General features: G+C 38.5%; 1 protein-coding gene across 1 annotated transcript in view; it reads left to right on the top strand.

Moving 5' to 3' along the window:
- The window catches only part of LVRN (laeverin), a 117,039-nt gene that overhangs the window by 59,561 nt on the left and 34,706 nt on the right, over window positions 1-22,772 (top strand). The window contains exons 9-17 of the mRNA XM_013005657.2: window positions 9,053-9,196; window positions 9,834-9,899; window positions 9,991-10,056; window positions 10,463-10,635; window positions 12,296-12,372; window positions 12,742-12,881; window positions 16,053-16,108; window positions 19,274-19,415; window positions 21,310-21,404. Coding sequence (XP_012861111.2) covers window positions 9,053-9,196; window positions 9,834-9,899; window positions 9,991-10,056; window positions 10,463-10,635; window positions 12,296-12,372; window positions 12,742-12,881; window positions 16,053-16,108; window positions 19,274-19,415; window positions 21,310-21,404 — 959 coding nt within the window. The remainder of the gene's footprint in view (window positions 1-9,052; window positions 9,197-9,833; window positions 9,900-9,990; window positions 10,057-10,462; window positions 10,636-12,295; window positions 12,373-12,741; window positions 12,882-16,052; window positions 16,109-19,273; window positions 19,416-21,309; window positions 21,405-22,772) is intronic.

Here is a 22,772-nt window from a genome sequence, read left to right as displayed (position 1 = left end):
ATTCACGAGGGTGGGAGGGAAAAAAAAGAGGAGCTTATGCCAAGGCCTCAAGTAGAAAATGTTTTGGAAATGATGATGGCAACATATGTATAAACATGCTCGATACAATTGAGATAGGGAATGTTATTAGATCTGTAAGAGCCCCCAATAAAATGATTTAAAAATAAAGAATGCATCCTTGGTTATCCAATGGAATAGTTTTACTATGTCATATAGGGTTTTAGAAGGAGCCCTGGTAGTGCCGTGGTTATGTATTGGGCTGAGATTTGCATGGTTGGCAGTTTCAAACCACCTGTAGCTCTGAGGAAGAAAGAGTGGGCTTTCTATTCTTGTAATCAGAAACCCACCAGAGGGTCACTAGGAGTCAGCATTGACTGGATGGCATTGAGTTTGAGTTTACAGGGTTGTTATGAGACAGAATGAACTTGAAGGCAATGGTTTTGGCATGATGAACTTTAAACAAATTAATTTCACCCTCATAATACCTCGGTGAAGATAATGCTTTTTTCTTCATTATTCTGAGGGAAAATCAGAGTTTCAGAGAGATAAAGTTGATTGACTTTTATGAGTCACACAAATCCTAAAAGGTACAAGTAGGATTCCAACCTAGGCTGCTAAATGCCAACGTGTATGATTTTGGGGAGCAGGGGCAGGAAGAGGGATTTATAGGACAGACATTTATTGATTTCATAGTTCTCAAGGTCAGAAGTCTTAATCATAGCTTGCTGATTCTCTCTTGTTTTGGCAACCTTGGACAGTCCTTGCTGCCTTGGTATTCCCTGACTTGTAAATAATATCGGCCTTCCCCTATCACTGAGTATAAGCCGACCCAAATATCAGCCAAGGCTCCCAATTTTACTGCAACAACTGCATTAAAAATGTGCTGAAAAATTTGGCTTTTACACGAGTATATGTGGTATGTCTCTGTATCAATTTTGGTGTTTTTATGCCTCAAAAGTGATTAGGCTTAGGATATACTCTACACTAGTAGAACCTCACCAATATAACAAGATCTCTACTTCCAAGCAAGATCGCATGCTCAGGTCCAATGCCAATAATTCAACACATATTGTAACAAATGGAATTTTCACAGAGAGTAAGATGAATGCTGCAAATTAATCCTGGGGACACCCACAGGAATGATCCAGATAAAAATAGAACTCTTAAGAAGATTGAAAAAAAAAAGAGCAGCAAAGAGATAAAAGGGAAGCATTGTGCCCTGAGGTCCCTCATTGAAAGGCTCTCAAAATATGACCAGGGAAGAACTGCCTCCTCGAAACAAGAGCTGACCTTAAGGATGTGTGTTGGGAAAGTGCTTGGGACCTCTATTTGTGGACAGAGCACAACTCGAAATGTGAAGAAACAGCTACAACATCCATTAATAATCAGAACATAGAATGTATGAAGAATGAATCAAAGAAAATTGGAAGTTGTGGAAGATAAAATGGAACACTTAAAGACATTAGTGACCTGAAATGAATGCACATTGGACATTTTTAATAACACAATCAGTATTGCTTTGTTTGGTGCTGTCGTGTTTTTATGTGCCTATTATTATCTCTGCAGGTCTATCTAGATAAGATAGGCTGGATACAATGTGGAGAAGAAAACAACGGGGCCGATAGTTCCGGGGGGACATGGAAGAGGGGAAGGTGGGGGAAAGGAAGTGGTGTTAACCAACTCCAGGGACAAGGGAACAACAAGTGATTCAAAACCAGTGGCGAGGAGGGTGTGGTAGGCCTGGTAGGGATTGATCAAGGGCAATGTAACCGAGAGGAATTACTGAAACCCAAATGAAGGCTGAGCATGATAGCGGGACAAAAGGAAAGTAAAAGGAAATAGAGGAAAGAACTAGGGGGCAAAGGGCATTTATAGAGGTCTAAATAGAAGCATGTACATATGTAAATATACTTGTATATGATGGAGAAATAGATCTGTGTGCATATATTTATAGGTTTAGTATTAAGGCAGCAGATGGACATTGGGCCTCCACTCAAGTACTCCCTGAATACAAGAACACTTTGTTTTGTTAAACTGACATTCCCTGATGCACACCTTCCCCACATGGTCGCTGAAGACAAATGTGTGCATCAGCAAGTGTGGTGAAGAAGGGTGATGGTGCCCAGCTATCGAGAGATAGAGTGTCTGAGGTCTTAAAGGCTTGAAGGTAAACAAGTAGCCATCTAGCCCAGAAGCAACAAAGCCCACATGGAAGAAGCACACCAGCTTGTGTGACCATGAGGTATTGAAAGGATCAGGTTTCAGGCATCAAAGAACAAAAAAATCATTTCATTGTAAATGTGGAGGAGTGCAGATTGGGGACCCAAAGCCCATCCGTAGGCAATGAGATATCCCCTTACAGAAGGGTCGCAGGGAGGAGATGAGCCAGTCAGGGTACAGTGTAGCAACAATGAAACATACAACTTTCCTCTAGTTCCTAAATGCTTTCTCACCCCCGACTATCCTGATCCCAATTCTACCTTACAAATCTGGCTAGACCAGAGGATGTGCACTGGTACAGATAGGAACTGGAAACACAGGGAATCCAGGATAGATGATCCTTTCAGGACCAGTGGTGAGAGTGATGATACCGGGAGGGTGGAGGAAAGGTAGGATAGAAAGGGGGAACATATTGCAAGGGTCTACATATAACCTCCTCCTTGGGGGATGGACAACAGAAAAACAGGTGAAGGGGGACATCAGGCAGTGTAAGATATGATAAAATAATAATAATTTATAAATTATCAAGGGTTTATGAGTGAGGCGGGAACTGGGAGGAAGGGAAAAAATGAGCTGCTACCAAGGGCTCAAGTAGAAAGCAAATGTTTTGAGAATGATGAGGGCAACAAATGTACAAATGTGCTTGACACAACGAATGGATTGTGTTAAGAGTTGTATGACCCCCCCACAATAAAATGATTTTTTAAAAATGAAACAATCATATCATCTATTATGCCAGGAATGGCAAGTCCAAAAGACATAATGTCACATTGCTCATCAAAAGGATTATGTGAACATCTATCATGAAATACAATCTTGTCTCAGTTATGATAATATCCATACACCTGCAAGGAAGATGAGTGAATACAATTACTACTCAAATTTATGCAGGGACTACTAATCTCAAAGAAAATGAAAATGGAAGGTTTTTCTTCTTCTTTTTCAACTTCTACCATATGTACTTGATAATTACTGGTGATTCAAATTTGAGAGTTACAAGAAGATGGATCAGCAGTTGGAAAATATGGCATTGGCAATAGACACAATGTGGGAAATTGAATGATAGAATTTTGCAAGACCAATGACTTTTTCTTTTGAAGTACCTATACATGCAGACTTCAATGGATGTAATACATAGGAATCAGACTGGCCACAGGACGGAATACACAGGAATCAGACTGGCCAGAGTTGTGGAAAGAAACAATCGAGAAACTCAATTATCATCAGTCAGAAGAAGGCTAGGAACAAGCTGCTACATGAAGTATCAATAAACCACATCTAAGTTCAAGTGGAAGCTGAATAAAATGAAAATGAACAGATCCACAAGAGCTGAAATATAACCTTGAGGATATATCACTTGAATTTAGAGACCTTCTCAAGACTAGATTTTATGCATCGAACACTAATGACTAAAGATCAAATGAGCTGTGGGGTGACATTAGGTATATCATACAGGATGTTCAGAGGAAGAAACCAGAGCTTATTAAAAATAATAGAAAAAAATACCAAAATAGATGTCAGCAGAGACTCTGAAACTTGCTAACATGAAGTAGCTAAAACATATGGAAAAAATTATGAAGTAGAATAGGTGAACAGAAGATTTAAAAAGTCAGCTCAAAAAGACAAAGTAAAATACTATTATAAAATGAGCAAAAAGCTGGAGTTAGAAAACCAAAAGAGAAAAACAAGCTTGGCATTTCTCAAGCTGAAAGAACCGAAGAAAGAACTCGGGCCTCAATGTGTATAAATCATTTGATGGGCAGAAGAAACAGAACTGGTTGTTCTGTTGAGTAAGCATTGGGCTGTAACCACAAGGTCGATGATGCAAGCCCACCAACTGCTCTGTCCATTCCAGACAAGATTTACAGCCTTGGAAACCCCGTGTGGTATCACTGTGAGTTGGAATCAATTCAGTGGCAGTGGGTTTGGTTTGGGTTATGAGAAAAGTATTAAATGATCCAGGAAACAGGAAAAGAAGATAGAATGGATACCCAGAATCACGTTCCCAGGATAATTGATTGGCCTTCAACCATGTAAGGTGGTAGCATATGATCAAGAACTGATGGGACGGAAGGAAGAGGTCAAAGCCACACTGAAGGCATTGACAGAGAACAAGGGGCCAGGAGTTGATTAACACCAATTGAAATGTTTCAATAAGCAATTGCTATGCTGGATGTATTCACTTATCCATACCAGTGAACTTGGAAGACAGCTATTTGGCCAACTGACTGGAAGGGATCCATAATTGTACCCATGCCAAAGAAAGATAACCCAACAGAATACACACATTACTCAATAATATAATGAGCATCATGTGTCAGTAAAATTTTGCTGAAGGGAATTAAAAACCAGTTGAAGCAGGAAAGTCTCAGAGATTCAAGTAAGATTCAGAAGAAGATAGAACCAGAGATGGCATCACTGATGTCACATGGATCTTGGCTGAAAGAAGGGCATACCAGAACATGTCTACATGTGTTTCATTCACTACACAAAGTCATTTGACTGTGTGAGTCATAATATGGATAACCTTTAGGAGTATGAAATTCCGGTACATTGAATTGTGCTTGTATGGAAACGGCATGCAAACAGGCAGGCAGTTATTTGAACAGAACAAAGGAATACTACATAGTTCAAAATGAAAATGGTTTGTGCCATGGTTGTATGCTAAACAAATAATCTGGACCACATGCAGAAGAATGTGGCCTCGGGGTTGAAGGTTGTTGGGTGCTGTCGAGTCAGTTCCAACTTACAGTGGCTCTGTGTACATCCGAATGAAAAACCACCCGGTCCTGTGCTAGCCTCGCAATTGTTTTCCTGTTTGAGCCATCAGGGTCGGAGGAAGGCTTACTAACAACCATGAGCAATGTGCAAGTGACAGAGCCTGGTTCTTGTAAGGGAAGAGGATTAGAAGACTTTTGAGTACTGATCAAGATCAGACTAAAGCTTTTAGTATAAATTATACTTTAACACTCACACACACAAAATAAAAAGTTCTAACAGATGGACCAGTACGCAACATCATGATAAATGGAAATGGACTGTCATTGTCAAGAATTTCACTTTAGTTGGATCCACAGTCAAAACTCATCGAGCACCAGTCAAAAAATCCATCAATGCACTGGGAAAATCTGCTACAACAAAACCTTTTAAAAGTGTTATAAAACACTTTAAAGATGTCACCTTGGTGCAGAGTGGAGACCCAAAGCCCATCTGTAAGCAATTAGACATCTCCTTACAGAAGAGTCAGAGGGAGGAGACAAACCAGTCAGGGTGCAGTACAGCACCGTTGAAACATACAACTTTCCTCTAGTTCTTTAAAGCTTCCTCGCCACCACTATCATGACCTCAATTCTGTCTTACAAATCCGGCTAGACTAAAGCATGTACAAGGGTACAGATAAGAGCTGGAAACACAGGGAGTCCAGGACACATAAACCCCTCAGGACCAATATTGAGAGTAGTGATACCAGGAGGGTAAGGGTAAAGTGGGGGGAGAGAGGGGAACTGATCACAATGATCTACACATAACCCACTCCCTGGGGGACAGCCAACAAAAAAGTGGGTGAAAGGAGGCATCAGATGGCGTAAGACATGAAAAATAATAATTTATAATTTATCAAGGGTTCATGAAGGAGGGAGATGGGGGTGGAAATGAGAAGCTGATTCCAGGGGCTCAAGTAGAAAGAAAATGTTTTGAAAATGATGATGGCAACAAATATACAAATGTGTTCCACACAATGGATGGATGTATGGATTGAATGATTTAAATAAAAAAATAAAGATGTCACCTTGTAAACTTAGGTGGTCCTGATCCAAACGAGGATATTTTCAATTGTCTCCTGTGCATGTGAAAGCTAGGCACTGCATAAGGAAGACCAAAGAAGAATTCATGCTTATGAACGATATGGTTGGTGAAGAATATTGACTATACCATGGACTGTCCGAGAATTTTAACAAACCTTGGGATCTTTTCTAAGTCTTGGAAAATCTACAGCCAAAATGCTCCTTAGAAGCAAGGATGGTGAACCTTGTCTCATGTACGTTGAACATATTATGAGGAGGGACCAGTAAATAACTAGAGAAGGGCATCCTGGTTGGTAAAGTAGAGGGTGAGTGAAAAAGAGGAAGACCTTGATGAGATTGATTGGCACAGTGGTTGCATCAATGAGCTCAAACATAGGAATGATTGTAGAAAGGATGCAGGACTAGGTAGTTTTCCATTCTTTTATATATGGGGTTGCTGTGGATTATAACAGGTCGACAGCATCTACAACAATAACTTATATGAGAAGGCATCACAAAGTTCGTGGAAAATGGAATTGATATATAATGGAATTTTTCCATAAACTCTTTGAAGCCCCTTTTATAACACCCCTGCTTAACAGTTTAACACTCTCAAGAAACCGGAGTGTTACACTAATAAGATCTATTCACTATGGATAGGATTAGAGGTATGCAATTGTTTCCTCGAAAGCCTTGCAGTTCAAATGGGTTCCGGGTAATAGTTTGTTGGACATACGGCCCAAACCAGGCCAATTTAATTAGCGTAGATTCTGGCAAAATTCTCAGGTGATCCTTACATTAAAGCTTGAGGTACAGCGCTTTCAGTGGCAGATATTCTTTTTGGAAGAGCACAGTTTGATGATGGCCTGATTTGTGCTAGTAGTAAATCTAAATATTCAAAGATTTCATGGAAAAAATGAAATGAAAATATAAGGAAATTTTCCCACAATTTTGAGGCCCCTGGTCTTGTTACTGAGAGAAGATTGCAAAGGATATTGGCAGGCAGAAGTGAGACAAGATGTGGCAGTGTATCTGAGACTGTCGAGAGAGGAGGAAAATTTCACTGAAGGTAGAAAATTTTACTGCCGCAGAGATCTTCCTCGGGGAGTGAGGCTTCACCTGGATCCGCAGGGCTCCTTCAGCTCTCCAGGATATAAGTCCGCCGACCCGTCAGCTTCTCCATTGGCCTCTGCCTTGGTACCTTTACCCTAAACACCTCTTTTGCTATAAAATAGTTTTCCTTCAGGAAAAGGAAATGTGTCCGGGAGACAGCTAGTTTATTAATTAAGTTTTTATTTTTAAGATAGCTAGTCTTGTAAAGAAGACTGTATTTCTTATTGTTACTTGCCTTATGTAGAACTCCCTTGTGGCAGAGTATAATGGCCTGAGATAGTTTATTGTGCCAGCCTGGCCGATAAACACAAGTGTGATTAACTGAAGGGCGGAGAGATAAATGGCTTGGTGAGCCTCGCCTTTCTTGTCTCTCGCTCTTTGATCATCAGACCAGTATGCGACTGCCTTGCTTGTTCTGTGCCTCAATTTAAAGGCTACACTACCTGTGGGACGCCTAGCCTGTGAACTGTGTCGCTGTCAGTTAAGGTCCCTTTAAGACATCTCTGGAGCTGGGGACTGGTGGTTGGTGACCTGCCTTGTGATTGGCTGCTGTGCTGAGATAGCCTAGCTCTCTCTCTATATAGAGGAAGACCTGGCAGCAGACTAGACTTGACGGACTGCTCGTGTCTCACAACTCTCTGTCACGGGAGTGAGTTGCACTGAGCCATTTGTATTGCTTTATAATATAACTGTTCATTTCTTGTATTATATATCTATCTGTATATAATTTAACAGTTCATTTCTTGTGCTTTATAGCTAATTATCTTTATAAATAAATATATTAGATTATCGGCAATTTGGTTTTATCTCTCTAGAGAACCCTGTCTAACACATGGCCTTATAGGGTTTTCTAGGTTGTGTTCTTCATAGATCCAGGTCACCAGGTCCCTCTGCTGTGGAGCTGCAGGCTGTTTGCGCCACCCACTTTCAGTCTGCAACTAGCCGCAGAAACTCTGTGCCACTGAACTTTTTTGTACTTCTCATTATACCCACTCCTCCATTATTGACATAGTGAAAAGTTCATCTTTTTGTGAAAATGGAAGATGACTGCATCATATATAACCCCCAACTCACTAAGATTTGTGGGCCGATCACAGCCAGCATTACTCTTATCCAGCACCTAATTCATTACTGCTAAATGTATACCATTAATTCGCAAAATAGATGAATAGTGGAATTTTTACTGCTGTTTTAAATGCGAAATGTCACCTAATGAGTGAGGAGTGGTGTAGTATATAATAGATTGCCTTCTCATAATGCATGAGTCATGAACTGTAGTCGTCAGTCTGTGGATTTATTTCCTATTGCAAGTTAATTACACCAGCATCTTCGTGTGTTTGTGAATCTAGGATGCATTTATTTCATTGGCAAATGTCCATCTAAGAGAGACTGACCAACTTTAAGGGGCACTTAAAGTTTTTTAGTGAGTGACTGAATGAAGGAAGGAACTATTCCTATATACAGGTGAACAAAGTGCAGAATATGGCCTAGAATTTCATCCATTGGAGATTACTACATACATGAAGACTAGAATAGCTACCTAGGGTTTTTTTCTTTAGTAGATTGCTACTTCAGAAGATTCTGATGATAAAATTACCAATAACATTGTAGAAGATTAAATCCACCTAGAAGTGCCATTCACTAGCAGGCCTTATCTGCTGGCCAGAGACCTCCTATAAGAAATGTAAGTATCTTGAAAGTTACATTAGTTGTATGATTGACTAGAAACTATTTTTTAATTTTAAAAAGTACAGAAACTATCTTGAGTGTGTTATTTAAGACAACGTGGCTTATTTGGCATTTGGGATTTATAGAATATTTCTCAATTATGTTTTCTTTCTGATTTACTATCCATTTCTGAAGAAATTCAGGGACATTGGGTTTCATGTGTCTGTAATACTACAGAAGTGAATATAACTCAATCTTTTTCATTATAGAATGAGATCTTTTTTTCTAACACTCTACATGGTATCCTTAAAGAAGATCATGCCCTGATATCTAGAGTTGTGTCCAGGAAGGTGGAAAATTTCACAGTAACTAGTGAAATAAATGAACTCTTTGACGTATTTACTTACAGCAAGGTAGGTAAACCCAATGATATATTTCTTTTCGTTCTGCATTCTTCTAGAAAATTGCATGAAATGGGTTATGCTGGTGTGTGCCCTACTAATTCATAGCAAACCTACAGGACAGAGTAGAACTTAAGAAGATCTCTAGATCTTTTATCTCATGGACTGCTGGTGGGTTTCAACTTCCAATCTTTGGTTAGTGGCAGAGCATTCAGCTATTGTGCTACCATGACTCCTTAAATTGGCTAAGGATCCACCAATTTATATGCTACTGTACAAATTTTAATCCAAATACTTTTAATTGTGTTTAGTAGATGTTTCAGATAATGTAGTTAAATCAATTCTAGTAGTAAATATTTATTTGGAGTTCAGTACAATCTACAGTTATAAATAAATTCAGACAACTTGTTACTTTTAAGATGAAAGCTTTTGTTCAGTAGAAACTTATTTTCCATTTAAATATCTCAATTAAAATGTGCTTTATTCATTTTTTTTACCTCTTGATTGGTGGTAGTGTGTTATTTTATTAGCACATTTGGAATAAACTAAACTAGAGTGAAAAAAATGCAGTCAGGAGCACAAATGGAATGTAAAGCATGCAGATCTTGACTTTCATTCAAATCATGGACAACAGTTTCTTATGTTCTAGGGAGCATGCGTGGTGCGGATGCTTTCCAGTGTCCTGCGGGAGAAGCTGTTTATTGGCGCACTCAAGGTGAGTTGATACAACTGTTTTTACCTGGTTGTCAGGAAACATAAATGGCTTTGAAATGTTATTTTTTTAACCTTAACTTTTTTATTTTTAGTCATATTTGGAGACATTTTCTTACTCAAATGCTGAACAGGATGATCTCTGGAGGCATTTTCAAATGGTAATGATCTTGGTTTTCTGACATGTATTTGCTGAGGGATTGTGTATGATGCAGTACAGCGGAATCCGGAGATGTGCTTACGCAGCAATGCTACAGGAAACAATTGTGCCTTGTTTGATATATTCCCTTATGGCAGGGGTTGTATCTTTTGTTGTCACTGCTATATTCCCAGTATAGAACTCAGCATATAGTTGGTCCATAAATTTATATTGAGTAAGTGGAGGAAAGAAGGAACTAATTCTATATAGATATGAACAAGGTGCTGAATTGGGCCCAGAATTTCATTGATTGGGGATTACTGTATAAATAAAGTCTAGAATAGTTAGAGAAAGATGTGTGAAGTAGATTGCTACTTCAGACGATTTTGATGATCAAGTGATCTGCTTTTGTGATTTTTTTTAAACAGGCCGTAGATGACCAGAATACAAATCTTTTGCCTGCAACAGTAAAAAGCATAATGGACCGTTGGACACAAAAGAGTGGTTTTCCAGTTATCTCCTTAAATGTATCCAGTGGCATCATGACACAGGAGCCATTTTATCTTGGGAAAATTAAAACTCAGACTCTTCTAAGCCACAAGTAGGTTTACTTGCACCTCTTTGTATTTACCTTCCTTGCAGTTGAGCTCAGATCAAATGGAACCTGAAAGTGAAGAAGCATTACCTGTGCTAGATATAAATTTTTCTATCAAGTGACTAGAAAAGGCGACTCCATTTAAGATTTTCATCTTAAATGGAATGCTACCTATGGACCACAGCCCCGATAGATTCAAAGCAGTGCTCTTTCCTGGAATTAAGGGCCACATCATGATAAGACAGGTGGTTTATATTCCTCTTTGTCTTTCAAATAGAGATAATAAATTACTCAAGATTCTGGATCAGAGGTAAAACATAGAGCCGCAGGTTGCAAAACGAGTTACCGAAATAAGGGACCCTATTGCAAGATAATCTTCTCTTCACTAGAAATAGAATTGAATGGAGACTATGTCCATGAAGAATAGATAGGTGTGTGTGTGTGTGTGTGTGTGTGTGTGTGTGTGTGTGTGTGTGTGGCGTGTTTACAGCTAAACCTACAGTTTTAGAATTATGGCTGTTGATTCAGTTAGACATGGGTTTAAACATTGATTTGACCAAACTCAAAACAGTTTTATTTAAACTCACTAGGTACCTGTAAGGTGAATGAGTATAAAAGAGCCCTTCATTAGTTCCTTTCCCCTACCTTTCCTTTTCTTAAATTGCTAGATAATTTTCAACGATTTCATTAGTTTTGATCTTCACATATCCTTGCAGAAAGTAGCATTCAATGGAACAATTCATGTTCAAAAACCACCACTAAAACTTTCCAGGAGGTCTGCTTTTTCTTTAAAATGCCATAGGCGGAGACCCAAAGATCCCTTCTAATAACGTTCTGTGATTTTTGAGGTGTGCATCTTAGCTGTGCAGATAAACAGACCCGCAGTTCCAAATCCTTGAGAAACTAGGCTTGTAAGTATTTCAGGGATATTGGAAATACTTTCCAAACCCCAAGTAGTTAGTCTGTTCAGACGACTAATGATCTCCCTGTGGTCAGCAACTTTATCCAGATCACGTCCATGAGTGTAGAAGAATGTAACTATTCAATCAATATGAGTGTCCTGGCTGATTCCTGTTCAGCGCTTTTCAGATGGAGAAAAAGGTTGAGGTTTGAAAGTATTTTGAAATGTTTGTCAGACTTTTTCTTCTTAAATCACTTTTTACTTCTTTGGGCACGCTGGGATTTGGGTCTGTCTACAGCAAGGGAACTATCTCACTCTCATTGCCATCGAGTCTGCGTTGACTCATGTGACCTCTGTTCTGAGATGGTAACCCCGGGAGTGAAAGCCTCTTTTTCCTCCTGCACAGTAGCTGGTGGTTTCAAATGACTCTGCCAGGGCTCTAGTTAAACTATAGGTGGCTATAACTTAATATAAACTACCCTTGACCATTTTCAATACACTACAGTTATCTATACAGTAATTATATCTTTGTAATTAGTAGTTACCTAAATTATAAGTAGTAAATCTCTCCAGCATAGGAGAGAAGACTAAAGAAATAACTTTCATAAGACCACAGTAAATAATCCTCAGAGTAAAGGCCTGCATGTCAGAGGAAAGAACCGAACAACCGGAGTTGTCTGCTATTTTGTCATTTCATTTAAAGTTGATTCAGAATCTATGTTCTTATGTGTGAACAGTAACTGAGATTTTATTTTCTTTCAACAGTGACACTTGGATTGTCCCTATTCTTTGGATAAAAAATGGAACTACACAACCTTTAGTCTGGCTAGATAAAAGCAGAAGTAAGGAAAAAACCCTTTTTAAAATTATATATTTCATATATATTACTATTACATATCTAAGTAGAAAATGAAGTGTATAAAAACAGAGGAATAAATGTTGAAATGGCCAGGTTTTGAAAAGCTATCTAATTTAAAACCCAAATATTACATCATTCTTGTTGAACATATAGCTTTAAAGAAAGTTCAAACTCAGTAGCCATTATGTGTGAAAGTATATTCTCATATGGTAAGATTGACATATTGTATACTCCCTTTGCTTATTTTTAGGTCTTTGTTTTGGTGCATTTAGAATTAAGAATGTGTAGTATAAATATATATTACAATTTATCTTAAGCCATAATTTCAAGCTATTCACATATTCCTTTGCAGAAGTGTTCCCAGAAATGCTAGTTTCAGATTCTGACCATGACTGGGTGGTTTTAAACTTGAACATGACTGGATATTATAGAGTTACTTATGATGAATTAGGCTGGAAGAAAATAAATCAACAACTTGAAATAGATCATAAGGTAAGGTTTTTTATTTTGATACTTTTATTAAATATCATTAACAATGTTCTCTCTAGCCTCTTAGAGGTTGAACTTTCATAAATCTGTCAGGTGGGAAGAGATCCTTCCCTCTAAGCACCACTCTCCTCTGCATGCAAAATGGAAAGAAATTTCTTTATTTAGGTAGAGGGCAAATTTTGGTTGATTGTATAATGTTTTCTAATATTGATTTGTCATCTTTTTTTTTTTTCTTCAAAAGCATTACCTTGCTAAGTGGCAATCAACAAAGAATTTGCTGTGAATTTTTTCTGTGAATATAAAGCTAATGAAGCTTTATAGTCTTAGGCAATTTATTTAATAAACATTCTTGTTCCATTTCACCACTTTAGGATGGGAAAAATATCATATTTTATTTGTCATGATGATTAGAGTTGATGCAGTATTTTAAATTATATTCTGTTGGCTAAACTAATGTAACTACCAATAGAATTACCTTATGTCCCTTGGGGATGATTTATAATGTTCTCCAATAAACTGATAATGATTTCTCTAAAGTGAATCAAGGACATGTATAAACCATTGATATATAAATGAAGTTTAGGTTCACACTTAATTGTAGCTTTAATCTAAGAACAATTCGTTCTTCTGACATGGCTCTATTCAATATTCGCTGTCAAGGAGAGATCACTGAAGATATGGGTGCTATAGCACAAACTGTGGTGGAGAAATCAGAGGGTGTTCTGTTATCAGAAAGCAGAGAGTATGGAGTCTTGAAGACTTGCCTTAAAATAAGTAGCTATCTAAGTGAGGCATAAATAAATCCACGCAGCAGAAGCATACCAGCTTGTATGATCGAAGGATTTATAGATAATAAAATCCAAATCTGGAGGAGGGAACAGTATCAGAGCTTAAATTCTGAACACTCCATTTATAGAAAACTATATGGATGACAATAGACCCAAAAATCCATTTGCAAGATCCCCACATGGATTAAGCCTCCATTAAATTTCCTCTGACTATAGCCCAGGGATATGACTAACCTTGCTATCAGACAGAGATTAAATCAATTATGGCAGAGGCAAGTTAGGTTAAAACATAAAAAGCAAACGCACCACCATCCAGTGGACTCCAACTCACAAAGCTCCTATAGAGGGTTTGAAGACTGTAAATCTTTACAGACACAACGTCTTATCTTTTTCTGGAGTGGCTGGTGGACTTGAACTGTTGACCAACCATCTAAACCGTATGCCCCGTCCCCCCAGATCCTTAATGTCACTTTACATGATTCAATTATTATAAATGATTATGAGATGTATAAGCATTAAAACATTGGCTGGCTTTAATGGATCTGATTTTCACTGGTTGAACTTAATCAAGTCTCCTTTGGAGCCACTGGATGCTGACTGAGGAGTCTCTATCGGGCTGACTCTGTGGCTACTTGCCATTGACCCTTAGACACTTGGACTCCATTTGTAAAAGTGGAACATGGAAGTAAATGATATTGCAGGTGTCTCTTGTTTTAAAATTCCCTGAGACATGCAGCAGTCTCTCTATCTGAGAAAGCAGTACTGTATATTAGCGGTGAGCTTGAATTATGGGTCAAACTCAGGTTCATGGTTTTGTTCATCACTTATCAATTGTGTGATATTGAGCCTATTTTTGACCAGCTGTGCTTCCATTTGCTACTCTATATAATGTCAATAACCAACCTTAAAGGGTTATTGTGAAGATTTAATAATGTTGAATTGAAGCCTGACACACTACAGACACATTTATAATGATATTTTATTTTCAAATCTTTTTCAGAGTGGGATAAGATTTATTATTTCTTAAGGGCAGTCTAAACTATGGAGTCACAAAGTCCTGACCATAAGTTGATTGCTCAGGACTGTAGATTTACTTACTGAAAAAATGGGGTAAATTATTTCTACAGCATGCTCTGTTGAACACGTAAAATAGAATTTTTATTATTTATCTTATTCTAGAAAACATGTTATTACTGCTAGGAAAAAAGAAAATGAGACTATTATTAAGGGAAGAAAGAAGCCTGGCGGCTCAGATGCTCGGAAATGTGTAGTGAAGATAAATGTTCTGCCATCAAATATGGGAGCTCTGGGGTGTGTTGAAGGAAGAGCTAAGAGGCTTTGGGTGCCCCCAGGGGACTGAACCTAAAATCAAAATGTTTTGTGGGCTGGAAATGCCAAGGAGGTCAAACAGAAGCCTAAAGAAGTAGATGGGCAAATAGCTCCAGTGTTTTGGTGGAAATAAAGGACTCTCTTGACAGTATTGTACCAAACTGGTAAAACCTTATGAAGACAGTTACCATCCAAACATTGTATCAGTGTTACCAAATTAGTGTTAAATAATATGTACTTAAAATCGACTGAAAGGAATTCTGGTAGAACACTAGTTAATTGCTAACAGAGGAGTTGGTGGGAGAAAGGCAGGGGAGTCTGATTCCACGAAGATTACAACTTGGGAAAACTACTGGGCAGTTCTGTGAGTTGGAATAGCAGTCGACTTCTAAAGTCCTCAAGCAGCATAAGCAGTTTGAAATTGTCTGCTTAACCTAAGGCTGCAAGCTTGAACCCATCTAGTGTGGCCCTGATGGCTTCGTGGTTACTCGTAGGGCTGCTACCAGTAAGGTTAGTAGTTCAAAACAGCAACTCCATGGCAGTAAGTTTGGCTCCTGCTCGAGTGGTACTTATGGAGAGGCCCAGCGAGCTGTTTCTGTAAGACTCCAGCCAAGAAAGCACTGGGGAGCTGTTCCACGCTAGCACATGCTGTGAACTGAAGTAAACTCAACAGCGGCAGGTTTGCTGTGCAGGATTATGCCAAAAATTCTGCTGAGGAGAGTTTGAATATTGTGATACAATTTAATGTAATTGTTTTGATTTAAAGTGTACTTTTAGAACTTGATTTTTCATGTTGGGAAAGACTTAGCAAAATTGTTTGCCATATTTAAGTCTTATGAATTGATGTCCAGGGGAATCATTTATCAAAACCAGATGTATAATAAATAAATGATGGAGACTCTTTTTGGTAATTATCATTTCTCTGCAGTTGAGATAACTCACAAGAAAATATTTCCTAAATAACAAAGATCTTTTAATATTTTTATTATTTTAAAATTATATTTTTATTGAACAATGTCTCATCTTTTCCTGAACCTATTTGGATTGAATTCTGCAGGCTATTCCTATTATTCACAGGCTGCAGTTAATGGACGATGCCTTTGCTTTGTCTAAGTGAGTATATTTTCTTCTCTGATTGTTTTTTAAAGTCTAGCTTCAGGATGTTATAGAAATTATAGCTTCATCACTATAAACTTGATTCTTTAGTGTATATGTAAGTCCTAACTTACCAAGATGAGGTCCAAATTTTATGGTTAGACCTGCATTTGGTAACAAAAAGAGTTGCTGGAAATAAAAAGGCTATCAATTAAAGATTTAAAAGTGATTTGTGATACCCAGAGGTGATGGCTATGGGTAGAGTTTTAATGATATCTGATGTGTGAATTTTAATATCTTGTCAAATTAATTAGTTTTGTTTATGCTAGATCCATTTGATATAGGCTATGCTACCAAACATTTAGCCTTATAAATGAGTCTTTTCAGAGTTGAAATACTCCAACAGCAAAAATTATGTAAGCATATGTAATGAATTACAAATTATATATGCGTTGCATATGCATATGCCAGTATGTTCTCTCTTTCTTTGGCTTATCATTGTTCTTAAATATCTGCTTGCTTTATCCTTCATATTTTCACTACTGATTCCCTCTGTGACCGGCCGCACTTACTCATGGTATTAGTCTAGGTACTTTAGAGAAACAAATCCACAGCAACTCATGTTGAAGAGAGTTTTATGTAAAGAAAGTGTGCATCACGAAAACATCCCAACCCAATGCTGCCCAAGCCCACAAGTTCAACATTAACCCATTTACCCAACACCAGTCCACAAAGTCCTCCACCTCACAAAACAGAGGCAATGACGCCTACTGCAGGAGGAAAGCTGAGTCAGTGAATGACTAAGCATCTCAGCACTAGCAGGGGTCTCCACCCGGCTGCTTCAGCACCCAGGGCTGCATCGGGATAGGTCCATGTGGCTTCTCCTTGGGGATGTCTTGTAGGAAGTCAATCTTGCAAGCTGAAGCAGGGAACTGCTAAGGCAGCTGCACCCTGGTGTGACCATCACAAAGCAAGAGACCCGAGAACTAGAAAGGCGAGGCTCACCACCCATTTATCCCTCCGCCTTTCAATTAGCTCCACATGTGATTATTGGCCAGGTTGGCACAATTAACTAACTCACTCATCTACTACTTTGCTGAGTTCCTCTCTAGGCTTTCCAAGACTTTTGACACCGTGGATTGCATCCTCCTAAAAACTTCTGTTTGGGTTTCCTGAAACTCAAATAGCTTGCTGTTTCTCTTGCTTCTCTTCCTGTCTCTGATTCCTCTCTTCCAGCTTCTGTGAGCATCCTGAAGATCAGCCAGGTTTATTTGTCTCTCACTTTTTCCGGTGAATATTTCGGTCATTCTTATGGCATCACTGGCCACTTTAGTATGTGCGTGTGCAGTGCCCCGCAGACAAAAGTAATTCAGGAAGTATTTCTAGAAGGATATGTTGATGTTTTCAAAATCTATATCTCTACATGTCACTTCCTGACCAGTTTTTCCTGTGGTCTTATCTTGAACGTTTGTCTATTTCTAAATTGCCCCTGCTATCAATATCACTCTCTGTCAAAGGCATCATTATTTTCCCAACAATACAACTTGGAACTTCAGCGGTGTACTTGTCTCCTCTCGCTTTCTCCCTCTCATGCTCAACCAGTCACTGTGTCTGACCCGCCCATTCTTGGTAGTGATTTTGGATTTTCATCACAGTTCATAGCCCCACTGCGTCACACATCAACCCAAGCTGGCCTATCGCATAATCTACCAGTCTTTATTTCTTTTGAATTTTTGTATAAATATATATTTATTCATTTAAAATTTTATTGTGAATTGGATGAAGGTTTATAGAGCAGGTTGTCAGTTTTACCTTCAACAATTCATACATTTTCTTCAACTCCTTCATCCCCGCCCCCCACCCCCTTCAATACAACTCCATTCATCCCACTTCCCCTCTGTACTGACTACCTCCTCCTTCTCGCCTAACCCTTCTGAACTGTGTCCTCGGGAAAATGCTTCCCTCCTGGTCTCTAGTGGTGGATTACTTTAAGTTGTTATCTACCTCATTAGTGTGCTGCTCCCCTTATTTACCCGCCTATTGTTTGGCTGCATTTTGAATGACAGAGGTGAGTTCAGTTCCAGATCGGAAGGGTGACTAAAGGCCACGGTCTCAGGGGTTCAATCAGTCTCTATCCAACTAGTGAACCTGGCCTTTTTAACGTTTTGAGTTTTGTCCCACATTTTTCTCCAGGGCATACACTGTTTCCCCTTTCAGAGTAGTGGGTTGTGGTAGCTGGGCACCATCTAATTCTTTTGGTTTCAGGGTCTTGGAAACTGACATCCGACTGGTCCATTGGACAAATTGTTTCCATGTGTCAATTTTCATCAGCCTTCTGTCCTCAAAATCGAGAGAGACTAATAATTGTAGTGCTTTGGGATTTATGTAAATACCCAGAGCACACTCCACTAAACTTAAACCATTTAACCTAATATTTAAGGCTCTCCACAGTTTTGACCCACCTTATTTGCTAGCCTTCACCTCTCGCTTATACGAAAAATAAGACCCTTATCTTATTTACCTGGTCTGTACATGGTCTGTCCATCACACTCATTCCCACTTCATTATTTTTTTTCCTGTCTACCTATTCTTTCTCCCTGAATATTTCAGTCCTGCCTATCCTTTGCTGCTCTTCTCAAATTCCTTTTCACTGAGGCTGTCTAAAACTCCCTCATCACATAAGAGTATTTCCCTTTTTTGCTACTTTGTAGTGTTCTTTGCCTTTTCTGGGTTGTTGACTAATAGATTCTTATGCATAAGTCTCATTGAAATAATAAGTTTCTCAATGGTAGGCAAGACTAGGGTCATAAATCTTAGTTTGTAGCTAGCAGAGCATTAGAAGAAAAAGACTTTTAATTAACACTGGTTAGTGAAAATTATATTATCATAAAGATGCATAATCAATATACACGTGTTCAAATTTGCAATAATTGGTTCAACATTTGTCTTGGATTTTCTATAGACTCCAATAATGTGGTTATTTCAATATACCACACTGAAATACAAAGCCTGTCAACATTGGCTTCCAGCTTTCCAATAAGATGGGAATTTTACCCTCTATCTCCCTGCTTGATTTATATACTTTGATTAAAATTAGACATTGAAGAATGGAATAAATTTGAAGCGTGTGCAAATAATTTAGCTAGTGGAGATTTTTTGAGTGTGTGTATTTATACCAAACAGAAGCGATTATATTGAGGTTGAAACAGCACTTGATTTAACCAAGTACCTCGCAGAAGAAGATGAAATCATAGTATGGCATGTAGTCTTAACAAGCCTGGTAACCATGGAGCTGGAAAACTATGATCTATACCCATTTTTAAAGGTAATTCCATTCTGCTATGTGATTTTAAAAAACCTGTCTTCTTTCCACATTCTAGCCGGCACCTGTTAAGACTCCATTGAAGTCATATGTTCGTCTTCAATATTGAGTTCATAGTTTCATCACAGGCTGTAGGAGCTGAGTAGGTGAGAAGGTTAGAGGAGGGTACTTCTTTACATGTGAAATGTCAGTGAGCCTTGTGAAGCCAGAAGTGGATGGAAATGATATGCCTTTGTTTTCAGAAAAGGACAGTGTCTGTTAACACTTGTTTCCTCAAGAGGTTGTTTGATAAACAGAACACTGCTTAATAACCTTGTGTTCATAATCAAAATATTTTGATGAAGAGGAATGGCACTTAAAACCAGAGAGGTAGGTTCCAGGAAAGCAGCAGTTTTAAAACTGCAACATTGTTCTAATTTCATCAGCATGAAATTAGAATTAGTGAATGAAGAAATTATATACTGCTATAACTGAAAACAGGTATAAAAGAAAGGAAGTACCACTTTTCGGTTTTAAATAGTAAGCATGAGAAAGGTAAAATCAAAGAAGAACTAGGAAGCAAGCCCTTGGGACTGTTAGAGGTCACTGACCCACCTGCCTGTCTATGAGGTACGATTCCAGGTGAGTGTCAAAGTCAGGCGGAAGGTGAAGGGACAAATGCTTTAGAGCTCGAGAGTGTTCTTTCCTCACGTCCAGGGGGTGAACCAAATTTAGTTGAGTGTGGGATGGCCACAAATAAAAGGTGACATTAAATCGTTTTGGAATTGAGGCGGTTCACTGAGACTATCTTATGGCTGGTTCTGAATCTCTAGTGGCACAATACTTTAAGCACAGGGCTGCTAATTGCAAAGTTGGAAGTTCAAACCCACTGGCGGCTCAATGGGAAAAAGATGAGGCAGTCTGAGGCAGCCTCAGAAACCCTGCAGAGAATCCTGATGTGTCCCTGGTGGTAGCTCTGTACTGGCGTCGACTGGACTGGACTAGTTTGGGGATGTGGCTAAAGATGTAAGAAATAATAGTGCTTTTAAAAGGAATTTCAATAAATAGCATTAGTGTGCTCTCTAAGAGATGTATCGGTAAAGGTATAACTTTTATGAGCTTATTATTTATCAGGTGGTAGCTAAATTAAAGAACATTTTTTCAGACTTATAATTTTATCCAGTAGGCTTCAAAGTGAGTGCTTGAATTCAAGTTATAAATCAGTTATTTTTTTTTGCAGGTATATGAATGTAGCATGAAATGTCTAAATTAGATAGCTTAATATTTTTATTCTCTCCTTTTATTTTGAAAACTTTTGAAATGTTGGGGTGATATTAAATGATAATACAGATATGATGAGATTCCATTCTCGTGACTTCCTAAGTCAATTCTGATGTAAGTTAAATGCTTCATTTTAAAATTAATTTTCATTATTATTGCACTTATTTATTTACAAGTCCGACGTTTATTTGTGTTTGATGGTTGGCATGGGAATGATAGCATTGGCAAATTACATACTGTAACATTGTATATATTACTAACAATAGATGCGCACACACACAAAGAACAAGCAAGCAATGCTTTGTCATGACTCAAATACATTAATAGTTGGGGACTACCTGTAATTGCTAATATTTATGAAGGTCTTACTATGTTACAGGCTGGGTGTTAAGAGGCTTACATACTTACCTCGCTTAACTCTCACAATCATCCAATAATATTGGTATTATTTTAAACCTTGTTTTACTTGAGAGAACTAAATCTAGAGAGATTCAAAAAGAAACCACACACATTTAGTAATAAATAAAGATGGCTTCTACATAAACAACTGCCACTTTTCATTATTGTCCTTTCAGATAAAGGGAAAATTCAGTGTTGTGAGCCAGAAGTAACAGTATTCTTTCTTTATTGTTTATAGAAATATCTATTAAAGAGACTTCACTTAATATGGACTACTTATGCAACGATTACTCTTGAAAACCCGGCAGCCTTGCAAGATGACTATTTAGCAATGTAAGTATTTTTCAAGTAGTAACAACTGAATAGAATGATTCACATTAATAGATAGCTTTTCAAATTCACAAAATAGAATCTTAATACTTATGATCCGTTGAGGTATTTGGTATGCCATTTGAGAGCAGTAGCTCTGGGATTGGTAGGCTACATTTATCCTAACAGGGAATGATAGTTTAGGATCATAGTTTACCTGCAAAGACACATGTGCATACACAAATAGGTTTATACTTCTATTTTTCAACTTGGGCGACTGATGGAGTGCTAAGTGTCTTCTGCTAATGGTGAAAGGAATGTGCTTGGCAACTCAACACCTCATGGCCGTCGAGTCAACTCTAACTCATACCAACCAGCAGCCCTTGAAGACAGAGGAGAACTGCGTCTGTGGGCTTCCCAGGCTGTAAATCTTCCAGGGGATAGAAAGACTCAGCTTTCTCCTATAGAGCAGCTAGTGGTTCTGAACGGCTAACCGGTGGTTAGCAGTCCAAACCATAACCCACGATGTCAGGGTTCCTCGTGCTTAACCAAGTCAGCATATAACAATGAATCGGATGTCCAGGAAGACCACAGGGGACAGACGTCCATGTGACATATAATTGATAATACAAGTTTTATCCTTATGCAAATAAGATGAGGAAGGTTGGCAGTGAATCATACCAGCTATATTTTAGTGAATATGAGTCAGGTTTGCAGATGGTTCTCAGATAACTTGTTTGATGGAGGGTGTTAGCACACTTTCCTGATGCTCGGGAAGTAAGGTAATGTCCAAGAGGACCTGGTGGTAGTGCTGGCATCTCTTTTCCCCGAGCTACCTGTTGTAGGTCCTCTTTCTAGGTATAGCAGGGAGCTTGGAGGCAACAACAGTCTAAGACTTACATCTACAAATTCTTTCTGGTCAAAACAAAACTTGAGTCAAATAAACCAAACAAGAAATGCAAATACACAAAATGTGATTGTTCTCTTTCAAGAATATGCTTCTAAGAGGGTAGATATTTTAGTGCTAGGGCATAAGACTTTTTTCTTTTTTTCAGTGCCTAGGAGGAAACAGAGTTAAGTGAACAAACAGGTGGAAGACCCAAGGATTAGCTAGAATAACGAGAGGGGAGGCGAGTTATATCAATGATTAGAAAGGGAAAATGTGCCCCAAATTATATAATTTGTATTTTAACCAGCCATTTCCTAGACCTTAGTTAATTGGATCCAAGTGGCTTCCTTTTGGTTTGTAGCATCATGGGACCAGTCCTCCTCTGGAGCAAAATTGGGGAATTAGTCCACAGCAATTCATCTTGTTGCAGCCAGCTTGAGGTTGGGAGGAGTGAGGAAAGTGGATTTGTAAGTGAATGCCCAGAAGCATAAGAGGCTCCCTAT

Source organism: Echinops telfairi, unplaced genomic scaffold (assembly GCF_000313985.2).
Source record: "Echinops telfairi isolate 266 unplaced genomic scaffold, ASM31398v2 ScPeMD7_7469;HRSCAF=8507_1, whole genome shotgun sequence".
NCBI classification, from domain to species: Eukaryota; Metazoa; Chordata; class Mammalia; order Afrosoricida; family Tenrecidae; genus Echinops; species Echinops telfairi.
This window is presented reverse-complemented; position numbering and strand designations above follow the sequence as displayed.